Consider the following 17537-nt stretch of genomic DNA (forward strand, 5'->3'; position numbering starts at 1 on the left):
AGGCCTCTTATATTTCGTGTTACTAATAAATTTAATTTACTTTTCGTAAATAGTTACTTGTATATATTTTAAGTGATTATCTTATAATGTAGAAATTCTTTTGCAATATCATGCATTGTATAGATATTCTTTCGTGCTGAAATAGGCAAACCTATCTTATTTCAAATAGTTAAAAAGCAAAATTTGACCTTCTTTCCTTGTTTTGGAGCAATTGTTTGTAAGAATGATATTTTAAAGTTAGTTTGCTAATTGAAGAGAATATTTGAACCAAAAACATAGCGATAAGGACATTTTGAACCAAAAACTTTTGGAAAAGTACAACCGGCTCATAAAGGCTCAAAAATGTCCTTAACCTATTAGAAATAGTTTTAAAATGCCCTCCTTTCACCTATTGATTTAAAAATGCCCTTAACATTTTCTTTAGGTTCAAAAATGCCCATTAAGTAATAGAAATATGACATGGAATTTGACTTAACAAGTGGCCATTTTATATTGGTCCACATAATTTTTTTACCCAATTAAAGGATCCGACTCACAGATGATTGAAGCCTTTTCTCTGTTCTTTATTCCTCTGTTTTTTTCTTCAAAAATGGTAGATGTTTAATTACTTTCAATAAAAAAAAAATAACAGCTAAACTGCAACATTTTAACTCGGGCAAAACAGATAGTTAAAATGCAAATCTTAAGGCTCATAGTAGCAACTTTCAACCCAACAAACAAACAAGTAAAATGAAAAAAGCAACAGCTAATTAAAATGCAGAATTTTAATCCAATAAATAGCAGCTCAAATGCATAATAGTATAGGCAAAAAGTACAACATCATATAAGGATGAAATGTTTTTCATTTAAACATCAGTTTAAAGCCTTACATAGCAGATTACAAAACCTGTACTAAAAAAATACTATACATTGGTAGAAGAACTAGCTACCCTTTGCATTGCATACATGATTCGACGGCTTAGATTGAACAATTTGTACAATGTGGTATTTGATTCGGTTCTTTTAATTGGGTAAATAATGATGTGGACCAATATAAAATTTTCATTTGTTTAGTTAAATTTCATGTCATATTTCTATTAAATAATGGACATTTGAACCTAAAAAAAACGTTAAGGGCATTTTTAAACGAATAAATAGAACGAGGGCATTCTTGAACCATTTTCAATAGGTTATGGGTATTTTTCAACCTTTTCCCTTTAAATAAGTACATATTTTTTCATTATCCTTATTTTATACTATTGGTAACATGATATCAATCCCCCCTTTCCTTTTCAATTAAGCGTCCTTTTTTCTTCTTACACTTTGTCATTTTGAGGAAAATGAGTTAGATTGTTATATGGAAGAGGAAAACTCCATAAATTCCTTTTACTTGTTACTTGTTAATTTGTCCAAAAAGATGAAACTTCACCAAACAAGTATGAGAAATTTTTATATTTTTGATAAACATAATGAAGTTTAAAATTAATACAAAAAATTTCAAGAAGAATAACGTATTCGCGTGATGTCCAGATATTACAAAAGATAATCATGTTTTAATTTAAAATTAACTAACATTTATTATTCACTTGTTAATATTTTTTAAAATTATTTCTAAAAAGTTAAAAACTTATTTATTTAAACATATTAAATTAATATTATTAGTACGCAACTATCTTTGTAATAATATGAAAATATAATCTCTATAGTAGCTATGGCATGTACAGTGGCATACACATAAATTTTTGTAAGTGGTGTCGTCACTTAAAGGAAAGAACAAATGAAAAAATTAAAGAAAAGATTAACTAATTTTTGAACACTAGAATTTTTAATAGTCATGTTTGACCAAACTCTTAGAATCAAACTTATTTTAAAAAGTGTTTTTTTTTTCAAAAAAATTATTTTGGCCAGAAGTGGTTTATGCTCGATCAATAAATTTATAAAATATTTTTTAGAAGTAATTAGTGTTTGGCCAAGTAAATAATGTATTTTTCTCAAAAAACATTTTTCAAAAAATTGCTTTTAGACAAAAGCTATTTTTTTTTAGACATTGAAAAACAACATTTGCTACTCCCGAAGGCCGAAACACATTTATTTTTCTTCAAAAGCTTGATTAAATCACTTATTTTTTTAAAAATGAACATTTTTACTTTTAAAAGCTTGGCCAAACAGATTATAATGCGGTTCAAGCTTGTGGTCAAGTAATTTAACATCTAAGACATAATGCAAAAATGATTCTTGATTGATTGGTTTGATTTAAAGAGCTCAAAGGGGAGGGTTTTTGGGTTCGAATGTCACTTTAAAATGAAAGATATATTTCACACTAAGGAAACACTTAACCAACAAGCCATCCGGGAGTTTGTGTTAACTGTTGTCATCGGTATTATATATAAAAGTGTTTTGTTTTTTCTGATATATGTATATGTATATTTTAATTAAACTTTCCGACTAAGTAGTGTCGGATGACACCCCTTCTTACAAGGTGGGTCAGCCCCTGGGCATGTATAAGACATAAAATTATAAAAAAAAAAATTAGTATATTTCACATTTGTTTAATTTAAAATAATCATATTCAAAAAAATTCTTTATTATATTAAATTTCAAACTAAATTAAAATAGGACAAATAAATTAATATGAAAAGAGTAATAAATAAATTACTATAAAATACAAACATGAACATACAACTTGATACAAAATTAATCTATGCAGTTCGTATTTATCATTAAAATTAGTTTACAAAAATAGAACTCTTCTCAAAGAAATACTACGTGTTAGAACTCTGATTTTATATCTTTTGTTAGCAAGTAAAATCTGATATTGTATCTTTAATTTTATTTTTGAAGAAAAGATAGGTTAAAAAACAATCCACATATACACGATAATAAATTTCAACAAGAGTCCAATTAGAACTCTTTTTCGACATTACCAACATGGGTTCATGTGGTGCACTAGTGGGAGTGTTTCACCCTTAATCAAAGGTCTTGGGTTCGAGTCCTGAGTATGGAGAAAATCTTGTTGGGAGCGCCATCCCCAAATGGACCCTGCAGAGCGCGATTCGAATTTAATCAGAGCTCCAATATGAGCTTTGGACACCGGTGGAAAACCAAAAAAAAAACTCATTTTCGACAAATTAGTAGGATTTGATAACGTATCATCTAATATGATAACAATAAAAGTTCAGTTAGAACTCTTTAGTGTGATAATTTTTTTAATTTTTTTTTTAAATCGCTTAGATTTTGCATTGAAGTTTCGATTAAATTCATATCACACTTGACAGCTATTCAGTTTAATGGATGACACTTAGGAGTGTGCAAAAATCGAACTGAGTGACGAACCAAACCCAAAAAAGTGCTATTGGTTTATGGTTATTGGGTTATTGAATTAACGGGATTTTAATGATTTTATAAAAAATATTATCGGGTTATTAGTCTGATTTTGGTTTTTGAATATTGGTTATTGGGTAAACCGATAACCCATTAAGATTGTAGTAATTTACTACTACACTTGTACATAAATATTAAATATTAGATCATGTTTGACATTACTGTTAAAAACAATTTATTTTAAGAAACACTTTTTCTAGAATGACTTGTTAGGAAAGTGCTTTTGAAAAAAAAAACAATGTGTTTGGTTAATTCAATTGAAACGAGTTTTTGATAAGTAGATTGTGTTTGGCTAATCATTTTTAAAAATGTTTTTGAGAGTCAAATTACGAAAAAGGGCAAATATCAATGCACTTTTTATATGAAGATTATTTTATAGAGAGAAAATTAGTTTAAATGTCTATTATGAAATTTGGAATGAATTTTTTACTTTTATTAAATTAATATGTACATATTCAACTTTTGAATCAATATTATACATAGATAAATAAAAATAAATTAAATATTAATATAATAATTTAAATTTAATTAAAAATATCAAGAAAAATAAATTTAAAAATCATTTCACAAATTAAATCACTACATATGAAAATTCACCACAAAAATAAATAAATATAAGGAATATATTGGTAAATATTTATATATGGCAAGGATAGTTTGGTCTTGAAAAAAGTAATTTTATGCTTCTGCTTAAAAATCATAAATTTTTAGTTTCTTTCCAACCGTAGAAAAACTGTTTCGCCTTCCCACTAAAAGCAACTTAAACCTGTTAACCAAACACCTTAATTTTTTTCAAGAAATCTATTTTTCTTAATCAAAATAAGTGTTTTTGGTCTCCTAACAGCAATGTCAAACATGCTCTTAATCTCAACACTTTACTAGTTACTGTTTTTCTCCTTTAGCCTTTAATTTACACTTCATAGAGACTTTTGAGTTCATAACTTCACCTTATATAAAATGTCAAAACCTAAAGTAACAAACATATTCTTCTTAATTTCTCTTTGTGTTACACTTGTATAGTTCTTTTCTTGTTAGTTATTACTATTTCTATTTTACGGGCATTAGTAAAGTTACATTATTGTCTTGTCCTATCAAATTGTAGGAGAAGTCATATATTTGTTTTATAAATATTTTTTTATTGGTTAAACCAAAAACCGAACCGTAAATGACCAAAACCGATAAACCAAAAATCGATAAGAAATATCTTATTGGTTTAGCATTTTTAAAAATCGAATATCGATAAGTCGAAAAGGATTTTCACATACCCATTCAAAGGGTGATGCTTCCAATAAGATTTTCTTCATACCCAAAGCTCGAACCCGAAATCTTTGATTAAGGATGGACAGTGCACCACAAACTCAGATTGATTTTAGTGTGATAGTAACTATTATCTCTAATATGTAATTTTTATAAAAATATAAAAATTAAATTACTATTTTTAAATAAATAGGAGCACCAAGTCATGCAGTAGTAGCTCAAGCATTTTCCCCTCCTACACTATATAAGTAAGCACAACAAATTTGATTTAGAGAGAAAGAGAGAGAAAATGGGGATGAAAGAAGAAAATGCAGTGGCGAGAACTGAAGGAGGAGTAGTGGTGGTTGATCCAAAGCCACAAAATGGAGTCGCTGCAAAGGCAATAGACTGGGTAGAATGGGCGATCATCAAATTGATGAACAACTCAACCAAGCCACTCCCCCTTCTTCAGGGCAATTTTGTACCTACTGATGAAACTCCCCCACTTAAACACCTTCCTGTTAAAGGCCATCTTCCGGTCAGTTTAGTTCACTATTTTCCTAGCAAAACTTTAGGAACTAGTAAATCGATGTGCATTTTGATAAATAGTTGGTGACAGTTCAGATAGGAAATAGATACACTTGATAGTTGAGTAGAGAACTCGCAAAAAAGTGAAGTAGTGATACTTTAGTTTTTTTTAACAAAATCATTATTGCTAATAATAAAGAAATGGAACTTGTGGTGCGAAACTCCAACAACAACAACATACCCAGTGAAATCCTACTAAGTGGGGTTTAGGGTAGAGTATATGCATACCTTACTACTATCTCGTGGAGATAGAGAGGTTGTGGTGCGAAACTCCCCATCTCATTTTTTCTGGTTATCCAACTTTTGAAATTTGTGGTCTTAAATGTGTCAGAATATTTGTATGATTATAAAAGCTCGTAAGGGTAAAATGATGATTGTATTGTAAATTGTTCTCAAATTGACACTAAATATGCTTTGACCAATTAGAACACTATACTTGTTGAAGTTAATTTGTATCAGAGTGTAATAGACTGGGTCATTTGCATAGTAGCAGAATATGCATCTTTGAGACTGAATTTTTCGTAACTGTATTCTACAGAGTATGCTTTTGAGAGTTCAGTTCATTACTCATTGGATCATGAAAAAAAGAACCAATTTCATATGCAATTGTTAGTAGGGGAGAGGCCAGGAACTTTAGCTGTACCAATGAATCAGTTGATATAAACAAGCTTTACTTCATAAAAATACTAATCAGTTGATATTTTGTTCCTTCTGTTGTTTCTCGACTTCCTTTTGTCCCCATAATACTTTCATGTTTGCTGCATGGAAACGGATTGACGATGAACATATTCATTTTCTGTTATTTCCTTAATCTCTAGTACACAGGAGAACATATCGGATGTAACCTAAGTTTTTAAGGTCAGAAGATGCCCATGAAAAAGATTTTTTTAGAGGAAGATAAAAAAAAATGCGCATTTCCCTATTGATTAACCTCTGAAGCGTTGGGATTGGATATAGATGGGAAATCTATAGATCGTAGTAGTTCGCCAACCTCTCTAACTAACATACGATACAATTTCACTTCACGGCCTTTTATGATCGCTTCGTCTAGTTGGCTTCAAAGATATCTAAATCTAATAATCCATTGTGAACTTTGTATGACAGGAGTGCCTAAATGGTGAGTTTTTCAGGGTTGGTCCAAATCCTAAATTTGCTCCAGTTGCTGGATCTCATTGGTATTTTCTTCTCTTCATAACCTATTTTCATCACTGACTTTTATTATTCCTTCAATTCTTCTCTTTTCCTACACCACAACAAATACAATCTCTGAGGTTACATAACAGAAGAATTCATCATTCTTGTTCATTCTTTGTTAATGAAGAGATTTTGTTTAGAATTGTCAGTATTAAACTAAGCCTTACTTCCTCTCTATGCAGGTTCGATGGAGATGGGTATGTCTCTTGCAGTCTCGGCTTTTCAATTTAGAGTACACATCAAATTTTCACAAATTATTTTGAAAAAGAAGTGTCACTATTGTTTTACTCTTTCACTCATTTTGAGCGACAACGGTGTCTTCATTTTGCTGAAACTGGATTAGAGTATTGCATTTCATGTGGTTAATTGACTATATAGCTTATATAATGAGGCAAGGTATTCACATGTGATACTCTTTTAATGTTTGAGGAAAATATTCATGTTGTTGTACTCTTTTCTTAACTGATCACTTCCTATGGCTTGTTGACCTTATGTGGCTCTTTAAACTTTTAACTCAATAATACTATGTCATATTAGCAATTCAGATTTGGTATACAGATGGTTATGCTTATACCTAGATATTTAGAGTAAAAATAATTGATGATTAGGACATTTCTCAATATCAGGGCCAACTTTGTTCATTTTCTTGACTATCTACTCTCTGTTAGTTAAGAGACAGCATACAATACAAACGATTTATTTTGTTAATTGTCTTATGATGCAGCATTAAGTGATCAGTCATGCTTTATTAGTTCACTTTTTTTATTTGCCTTTTAACAATGACAACAAAATTCATTTGGTGTATCTATATTTCTATGTTTTATGTTGCTTTTGATATGTAGAGGAGCATATGTGAATGTGAAGGTAAAAATTCTCATTATATTGTCTGACATCAGAGAAAACTGCTACCTTGATTAACTTTGATTTTCCTTCAGCATGATTCATGGCTTGCAAATCAAGGATGGAAAAGCAACATATGTCTCACATTTTGTGAGGACATCACGTCTTAAGCAAGAAGAGTTCTTTGGAGGAGCCAAGTTTATGAAGGTGAACATTTATTTTAAAGTTCTTACTCTCAGATTTCTTTGTCTTGTCAATCTTTTATTCTATGGAACTTTAAACAATAAATATTTGAAGTTTTTAAAACTTAATGTGATCTTCTGTCTGTTTTTTTTAAGAAGTCATTGAGCATGTTCTCGCATAAAGGATTCTTTGTCTAGAACACTAGCATAAATTGTTCACTAAGTATTTGGAATATTAACATGTGATGTTCTGTTGTTGTATGACATGCTCTGCTATCCTCATCTTATTATATAACGATCATTACCAAAAGTAAGGAAATGAAGGGAAAAAAAAAAGGAAGACCTCAGTTTCCTGTGGTAAACAATGCTTTGGTTTGAGTGTGGTCATCTACTTTTTCCTTTATTTCAGGCACACATTCAGCAAAAAAAATGCTTTGCCAGTCTCCAGTCCTGTACTTTTCAATTATTTTATCGCATTTTTATTTGGCTAATCTTTGTTATCTGGTACCTTACTAGGACCTCAAGATTATCGCATTTTGTTGCTCCTGTTTCCTGATAGATTTAACCTCCCTATGTTAATTATTTGTCTCCAATTCTTTGTTCTGAATGTGAGATAACAAATAATATTAAAGCACTCAATGGTTTCTGTTGAGTTTTATAATCATCCCACATGATTTATGTATGGAGAAAAAAAATAAATTTACATGTTTAGTCCAAGACTATTAATTATAAGCATGAATAACAAGTATATGGACAAAGAAATTGAATTTTTTTACGATAAAATGAAATGTCAATTGTTTAGTGTCACCTAACCAAAGAACCCTCATTCGCAAGGAAAAGTTTGTCTTAGAGCCTTGAAGCGAGGAGAAGCGCTCAACATATTTTGAGCCGTGCTTTAGCGCACCTTTGACAACATTGATTAGTACTATGGTAATTTTGCAATCAAAATGATTTTCCACTTAAATGACCTACTCATATTTCTGGTCTACTTGTTCTTAATTGAACCTGTTGTTATGAGTGGTAAAACATTACAAAATGGTTCTGAATATCCAATCACTTACCCAGATTCACCTCATAGCTAGCTACTTTCTGATATTGGAAGCATTCTTATTCAATGTTAAGCCATTAATTTTGATGTCCTCAACTTGATGGCATTACTGTATCAAGGAGCCATTTCTTTGTATATTATTTAGTCTTTACTATTCTATTTGCAGATTGGAGATCTTAAAGGGCTGTTCGGGTTGTTCTCAGTATGCATTTACATGCTCAGGCAAAAGCTGAAAGTTTTGGACATTTCCTATGGAAGTGGCACAGGTAGGACAGAAAGGTTTGAGGATGTATGGTGTTTTTATCTTGATGGTACCTTTGCAACAAGTTTTTTGTTATAGGAATTAAATGTCTTGAGAATGATATGCATATACGCGTGTTTTGTATACCTTTGCGAGACTTATAAAGAGGAAACAAAAAAATTTCACCTTCTTTCAGCTAATACAGCTATGATATATCACCACGGGAAGCTTTTGGCTCTTCATGAGGGTGATAAACCATGTAAGTCACTTCTCCATTTGATCTATTGACTGAAAAACTTAAGCTGTCTATCATCTAAATAGTTGCTAGCCTGAATATGTTGTTAAGGTTCTTTGATATCTTATAGTTAATTAATTTCTTTAGTTTATTCTGTAAGTGTCACAACCCAAGACTACCCCTAGTCGTAACATAGTGTTTAGAGCCACAAGTGATCCCAAGCTAACCCATGGTCTAGCATGACTCTGAGATTTAAATTATTAACAACTGAAGATAACTGATGCAGAAGTTTAATATGAATAGTTTATTAAATCCAAAACACTAAATGGAATATCTGAATAAAACATAAGCTGAAGCTACCATCTGACTGTCTGAAAACCTCTATTAAGATGAGTTGCTGGGACAAGACCCCAGCTAACTTTAACTGTCTGAAAACTGCAAGACTTAATAAATGAAATGAATAAAAGGGTTGTCCTCGAGAGATGAGGACTCACAAAACTCTGCTGCTGAGCTGATACAAAATCGTACTAACCGCGAGTTGGATACTGACATCTGAACCTATCTTATAACTACATAGCGTAAGAATGTTTGTGGTCAGTACTTTGAATGTACTGAGTATGTGAGACATGCATCATAATCTAGTAAACTGAACACTGAACAGAATAAATTCGAGATACTAAACTAAACGTGAAACTGAAATACATGAATTGATGCAATGACCAAGTAGTAAAACATGCGTCTGACAAATACTGAAACTGAAATAATAACCGACTGAATTGTAGGAGATACTAATAACCGATATAAAACCATGTGAGCTAAACATGGAGTTCTATGTATAATCTCCATAAAAAATGCCCAATATACCTTGCCAGGGTATAAAAGCTGATTTGAGCTAATGTGGTACCAGGTGTCAATCCTGGTCTAACGGTTGACCCTTATGATCCTATGGTGGCACGTAGTTTTGATACTTAAGGATTTCTACTAAAGATCTCATTCTTAACCGGCAGGTGAACCTTCATCTCTATGTCCACGCAGTCCTAAGTAATACTCCCAACTGAATGTATGCTGATAGACTAACAATACTAATATTCTGATAATACTGAATAATGCTGATACAATTGATAATATGAGAAGCTCATGATTTCTAATAAACTGATAATAACTAGTAGACACTTTATCTGAAAGCATCTTTAATCGTGAAAAACTGATAATCTGAAATATGCAGCCTAAAATAACATAGTTCCGAGACATGAAATAATACCTATATCCTAAGGGTTCATGAAAATACTATTTAGAAGTACTGAATTTTAGGTGAAAACACGTAATCAAGCTATTCATGATGAAGAACAGAAAAATATAGTGAACATCATTCTTTTCACAAGAACCCTTAACTTCTGTAAAAATCATTAACGGAAGAACTAGGTTTACTTTGGGACTCAATGGGTGAAAGGATAACCATTGATGGGATCCCACTTACCTAGAATGGAAAACCCCAGCTTGAATCCTTGAACTGAAGCTTGAAGGTGAAGAATCCTAGTTCTTGCTTGAGAGAACTTAGAACATATTGTTATAATGATTCTAAGTGTTAGGCGTGAATGAGGATGTTTATTCGACTAAATTCCCCTTAACTCCACTTAGGATACGCTAAAACATCGTGGTTCAAGAGTTAAAATAGTGGGAAAAGACCAAAATAATGTTAACTGAAAAGTCGTCGGAACATTCCGCAGGGCATCTACGGACCATGGTTTGATCTACGGGCTCTAGATCCCATCCGTGGAATTCACACTAAAATTTTAAGTCTCAGAAGTTCATTCTACGAGCCTAATTTACGACCTATATATTGGTTTATGACCCGTGGTAGAATCCGTGAAAAGCAGGTTGAAAAATCAGCTGTATAAGTTCATTTTACAAGCTCAAACTACAGAACATAGTTTGAAGATTGGACCCGTATAATCAGTTCCTGAAATCTCTGCTGGAAGTGTCTCTAGTAAAACGGTCATAACTTTTTACTCCGAACTCGGATTGATGTAAACATGGTGGCTTTGGAAAGAACACTCTTAAGCATAGATTTTGTGAGGTGTTACATTAAGACTGTAACTTTTTAATTCCCGGAGATGATTTAATATGTATTCAAGCCCCCAAGCAGTGATTTGACTGATTTTTAGTAAGATTGCTAGTTGTTGTTGAAGTTTGTGACCGTGTGAAACTGAAGGACCCAATTTTTGGTATACTGTTTCATTCTTTCTCATATTGACAAAATGAAAAGTTTGTTCACAGATGTAGTTAAAGTTCTGGAGGATGGAGATCTGCAAACTCTTGGCATGATGGATTACGATAAAAGGTTGCAACATTCCTTTACCACTCACCCGAAGGTTGACCCTGTAACTGGTAAGAGAACAGTCATGTGAATCTACTACTAATTATGGAAATAAAATTAATAAATGTGACATGCTTTATTGGTTCCAGTCCTTTGTTCATAAAGAATGCTACCTAAACTATTAGAAAGGAACATTCATACTGTGCCTATCAGCCCAGCACTTCCTTGTATCCTTTCCTTTAGTTGCAAAATCCTCCAAATTGTTTCTTAAATGAACAGGGTTCTCCTCCCATTTCAGACCCGAACGCCCTGATTTCCATATAGGTCATTACTCGAATGGAAATATAAAAACCTTTGAAATTTTTTGTTAATATCTACTACCATATTATGAAAGTACACTTAAGTAATTAGTAGTGGAGATGACAAGAATTGTGGAACTGAGTTTGACTCAATTCAAGTTAGGTAGCCTTTATTCGGGAAAGAACTTAGGTATCGAGGTGCATTTTGTTCAAATGTACAACAAAAGCCAAATATGGATCCAAAGTAAAGCTGGGGAGTAAAATATATGATGATTTATTATATCGTATATTATTTTGCAAATACAAAGCTTGATTTGAAAATATTTGCATACAGGGGAAATGTTTACTTTTGGCTATTCGCCGACACCACCTTTCGCTACATATAGAGTCATATCCAAGCATGGTGTCATGCAAGATCCAGTTCCAATAACGATACCAGCATCTGTTATGATGCACGATTTTGCTATTACTGAAAATTATGCAATTATGATGGATCTTCCGATGTACTTCAGACCAAAGGTATGCCTCCTTTACAAAAAAAAAATCAATTAATTTATGCTTGGAAGAGTTTTGGATTTCCTCTCCTGATGACTATAACAGAAGCCATTCTTAAAGAGGGATTTTTGTCTTGTATAAAATGTTCTCCTTTCCTCTTTGAGTCATCAGCTATTTTGTCTCTTTAGTTTGGAACTCCGTTTTCGGTCTTTTTCTTGAACATGGAACTTGTAGAAGGAAGTTTCAAATTGTTGCCGTATTGGAGTGTTCTAGAAGATGCATTCGAGATAATTGAAGTGTGTAAAACTGATGCACGGTCTTTAGACGACACATCAAAACCAAAACAGTGAAGTAGCATCATCTTCTTTATAAGTTTGAGTGCTTGGAGACAATGTCGTTGTCGTATAAGCAAAGGGGTAACGTAAATTTATGGAGAAATGGGGCTAAATGATTTTGAATTTCTTGGGATTGTAAGTAAATTCTGGTGGACGAAGTTCAATTACATGACTGGATGTTTGAGATGCTTATTAATCTAAGATCAGTGAGACATTTATGAATCAACTGACTTCTTATTTATTCATTTTGCTTCTAAAGAGTGCAGATGTGTCTCCCTCAAATTATACTCTTATGACTTATCTATGTTGTAAAAGAATAATACATTGCAGTCTATGATGTGGAGATCGATTGGATAAAGCCAAACTTGGAAAATTAGACATTAAATGTGAAATAATGAATGTTTTTTCTTTTTTACTGTTGGATGATGTAAAGTTGAATGTGAATGCAATAGACTTGGGTATTCAACTCGTCTTCAAGTGCCTAACGAATAATCTATGGCTCCTTCAAGTCCAATATTCGTCCGATGAACTTTGGGATGTGCTATCCATATGCACAAGGAAGTTAACAACATGTTGTCTACATGTTTACGCTTGAAAGTTCCCTCATGCTTGTTTTCAAAATTAATCATGAAAGTGAGTTCAGATGATTAATGAGCTGCTATGTATTTTTTAGGAAATGGTGATAAATAAACAGCTGGTATACAGCTTTGACCCCACAAAGAAGGCTCGTTTTGGAGTTTTTCCACGCTACGCAAAGAATGAAGCCCTAATCAAGTGGTTCGAGCTTCCTAATTGCCTCATATTCCACAATGGTATGAAGTTTTAGAATTTGAAATTCTTTTGATTTTTATATCTGAAATTCGGAAGTTCATGTCCCTTGATGGGAAAATAGAATAGAACTCTAGCCAAGAGGTACATGTCAGTGTATAATTGTACACTTCAATTGGTAATCCTCTTAAGAAATATCTCCATTAAGCTGGTTACAGAAAATAATTATCACGTAGAGCAGGTTTATTTCCAGTGACATTTTACATTTTGTCCTTTACTTCTTCTGCAAATATTTGCCAGTTTTCCTAAGCTGTTGGATGGTAAATATTAGGCGTAATGCATAAACAGACACTCAAACTTGGCCTCAACTGGCAAGTAAACACTCTAACTAAACGAATGCACGTGTCTAGATATGCACTCTTAAATTTGGAGTGTTTACTTGCCAACTGAGATCAAGCTTGAATAACTTCACTTCACTCAAACTGGCATGTGGCTACATTTACCTTAGATAAAACTGTGGGACTTGGGATGACACATGTGCAATTATAATTTGTGGATAATCGCTCAAGAAAGTTGAGGACTAACCCATAAGCTACTTACAGTATAAGTGAAACATTTAAAGGATTGGATTTATCTGCATACAACTGTGCTCCTGAAAGAAGTTACTCAAGTAAGTTTTTAATTGATTCCTTTGGCGGAAAAGGAGTCTGAGTACCTTCATAGAAACTTCCTCTTTGATAAAGTAACAAACTGAAAGAAAGTAGGGGATTCGACGATTGTAGATGGTCTCTCGTCCTGATGTATGATCTTGACATATTTCCGTGTGAGCTCCGGGGCACTAATAAGTGGGTGGGTATCTTGAAAGCCTCATGCTAGGTCTATGCTGCACAAAAGAGAAAACCTTTTCTTACTCTTCAACTCCCAGTAATTTCTTCCTTTTTCTATCAAAATAGAGTGAGTGCAAAGCGTAAGGTGGATATCTTGAAAGCCTCATGCTAGGTCTATGCGGCACAAAAAAAAACAGATTTCTACCAACCAACTGAGAAAACAGCTATCAACTTCATTGAACCTGCTTCCTGATATACTTTTATACAAATTTGAAGAGATGGATACTCTTTGGAACCAATGTAGATGATTTGCACTTCTCAGATCGTCTTGTTGGACATAACGACTACCTTAATTTGAGTGACTTCTATTAAAGACTGCAAAAACCCAAAAATGTTTATCCTTTTATCGGACACCACCATTCATAAACTTCAACGAATCTCAAGATATAAATGCCTTAAGTCTTACTAACCAATCCAAACTGAGTTTTATTTCATTGCTTTACCAGCCAATGCTTGGGAGGAGGGAGATGACGTGGTCTTGATCACTTCCCACCTGCAGAATCCAGATCTAGACGCGATTAATGGAACTGAAAAAGAAGAACAGCGTGACGGTTTCACAAATGAGTTGTGGGGAAACTCTAGCCTGATGATCTTAATTGATTTTCAGATCTTCCAAGTATCTTGATTTTAGTCTTAATTGTCAGGTATGAGATGAGGTTCAATATGAAAAATGGTGTAGCATCACAGAAGAAACTGTCAGAGGCTGCTGTTGATTTTCCACGGATCAACGAGAACTACACTGGAAGGTCAGCTATTACAAGATTTTCATTTTAATTCTTAAATTGCTGCACTACGTAAAATATCCAGAATGTGGAATAATGGCTGTTAAAATGCTGCATAGGAAGTTAGGAACACCTTCATCTGCTGGCTGTCTCTCTTGCTTCGTCTTTTATTCACAGCGTTGAGAGATTGCTTGCCTTAACTTTAGTAATTTGATCATATCATTTTCATTCCTTATGTGCCTTAATTTTAGCGATTTGATCATCTCATTTTCATTCCTTATGTCATTGTGATGATACTGACTTTTACGAAATTTAGGAAGCAACGCTATGTATATGGAACCATTTTAAACAACATTTACAAGATCACAGGAATTGTCAAATTTGATTTGCATGCGGAAGCAGAGACTGGAAAAACAAAGATTGAAGTCGGTGGAAATATTCCTGGAATTTGCGACCTTGGACCTGGAAGATTTGGCTCAGAGGCAGTATTTGTTCCCCGTCAGCCTGGGACAGAATGTGAAGAGGACGACGGCTACTTGATATTGTTTGTACATGATGAGAACACTGGGTACTCCTCTACCACTCGCTTGCATTGCATATACAAAACACACATATTATAACTTGGACCTTTTCTCTGTGACCAATAGATGTGACATTGACTGTCTTTAAGTGCCTTCTAAGTCAATTTCCCTCCATGAAATTTTACTTCTACCTCGTCCCTTTTAGTGCCTTCAATTACCATAGTGTCGCACCTACAAATTTGTGCTCTTGGAGGTCTATATAGGATATGTCCAAACCATTCTATGTATTGCGGTTTGCACCTTTTTTTAACAATTTGATAACTTTTAGTACTCTTTATCTTAATATCCACATTTCTGCAACATTTTTCTAATAGATATAGTGTTATTGGGCATTAGAGCTTCAACATTCACTTCATATTATTAAAGTGTTAGTCTCACAAGTGTTTAAAGGTATTTCCTTTCAATTTGTTAGGTATCTCCTATAATGCTCAGCCTCTAGTGCACGTCCAATTTAATTCTACGGGATATATCTTCATCTATTATTTCATTCTCCTTGAAGACTGATTCTATATGTCTAAATTGTCACCAGTTATGTATCACAATCCCGCTCAATCTCAGTTCACCATTGTACTTGTTATGGAGAGTTAACTTTTAGTGCATACATTTTGTCCAACTCTAATCATCCTAAAACCTTACTCTCTAGAATGTTTGTCCAAAGATAAAACTTTTGGTTAAATCACTTAGAAGCTTTGTCAATTGTAGGAATCATAAGAGATATGTAGGATATTTTCTTTCCTTTGTTGATGCTTCTTTCTAGTGTATATATACATGTAATGTTGATATAATAAAGAAGAAATTAAGTTCTGCAAACTACATGGTATCAGAGCCACTAGGGCTCAAGATCTTGGTTCAGAAACTTCAGAACTTTTCCTAGCATCTTGGGAAAAGGTTTCGGCTACTTGGGTTTTGGAGAATACATCTAGGCTTGCTGTCCCAGCATCGTTTCATCTATTCCAACGTACTGCAGTATTGGTTTTTTGGTGTTAAATCACTGCAGGCTAATAATTTCTTCTCTTCCAGGTTTGATTCTTATCCTTTGAATCTGTGACGTAAAATCTGGTAATAGCTTTGCGCTTCAGTGGCTGCTTGGGTTCAGTTTTTTTGCTCTTTTCAACCAGTTTGGTGTCAGATATTTTATCCTTTGCTCTTCTTGATCAATTTCGTGGATAAACATTAGTTAAAATGTCTGATGATAAATCTGCCATGACTGGAATTGTTCCAGCATTGTCCAAAATTACTGATAATAAATTAAATGGGTCTAATTATTTAGATTGGAGCAGAAAAATCAGGGTCTACTTGCGTAGTGTTAAAAAGGATGACCATCTTATCCAAGATCCTCCAACTGATGATACTAAAAAGGCTTGGCTTAGAGATGATGCTAGACTACTCTTGCAAATTATAAACTCTATTGACAATGAAGTTGTTGGTTTGGTTAATCACTGTGAGTTTGTGAAAGAGTTAATGGATTATTTGGAGTATTTATATTCTGGCAAAGGTAATTTATCTAGGATTTATGAAGTTTGTAAGGCTTTCTATCGTTCTGAGAAGGAAACTAAGTCACTAACTACATACTTCATGGAGTTCAAGAAAACCTACGAGGAACTGAATGTACTTCTGCCATTCAGTACTGATATCAAGGTGCAGCAGGCTCAGAGGGAACAAATGGCTATAATGAGTTTTTTAGCAGGACTCCCATCTGAGTTTGAAACTGCTAAATCACATATTCTGTCTAGTTCTGAGATCAGCTCTCTCAAAGATGTTTTCAGTCGGGTGTTGCGCACAGAGAGTACTCCATCCATCCAGCAGACCAATGTGCTTGTTGCAAAAAGATGAAGAGGAAGAAATAATGCAGGGAGATGGAACAACAATAATGATGCAGGGAGATGGAACAATAACAATGATGTAGGGAAGTCGAATCATAATAATGATGCAGGAAGGTGGAACAACAACAATAACTCTGGGAGATGGAACAATAACAAAGGAGGAGACAATGATGCTGGGAGATGGATCAACGATAATACTTGTCGCTATTGTAAGGAACCCGGGCACATAAGGCGAAACTGTAAGAAATTACAGAATCGCAACCAACAACTTCAAACTCAGACTGCCACTGTTGCTGCCACTTCTAGTTCACCCTCAACTGTTACAATCTCAACCGATGAGTATGCTAGACTTACAAAGTATCAGGAATCAATGAATGAAACCACTC

The 17537-nt window shown here is 33.4% G+C and overlaps 1 protein-coding gene across 1 annotated transcript in view; it reads left to right on the forward strand.

Moving 5' to 3' along the window:
* Positions 1-4891: 4891 nt before the first annotated feature.
* The window catches only part of LOC102582614 (carotenoid 9,10(9',10')-cleavage dioxygenase 1-like), a 22764-nt gene continuing 10118 nt past the window's right edge, over positions 4892-17537 (forward strand). The window contains exons 1-12 of the mRNA XM_006345438.2: positions 4892-5134; positions 6289-6359; positions 6561-6575; positions 7314-7425; positions 8615-8714; positions 8886-8948; positions 11202-11312; positions 11875-12059; positions 13044-13182; positions 14472-14592; positions 14670-14771; positions 15064-15315. Coding sequence (XP_006345500.1) covers positions 4907-5134; positions 6289-6359; positions 6561-6575; positions 7314-7425; positions 8615-8714; positions 8886-8948; positions 11202-11312; positions 11875-12059; positions 13044-13182; positions 14472-14592; positions 14670-14771; positions 15064-15315 — 1499 coding nt within the window. The 5' untranslated portion in view covers positions 4892-4906. The remainder of the gene's footprint in view (positions 5135-6288; positions 6360-6560; positions 6576-7313; positions 7426-8614; positions 8715-8885; positions 8949-11201; positions 11313-11874; positions 12060-13043; positions 13183-14471; positions 14593-14669; positions 14772-15063; positions 15316-17537) is intronic.

Source organism: Solanum tuberosum, unplaced genomic scaffold (assembly GCF_000226075.1).
Source record: "Solanum tuberosum cultivar DM 1-3 516 R44 unplaced genomic scaffold, SolTub_3.0 scf00068, whole genome shotgun sequence".
Lineage (NCBI taxonomy): Eukaryota > Viridiplantae > Streptophyta > Magnoliopsida > Solanales > Solanaceae > Solanum > Solanum tuberosum.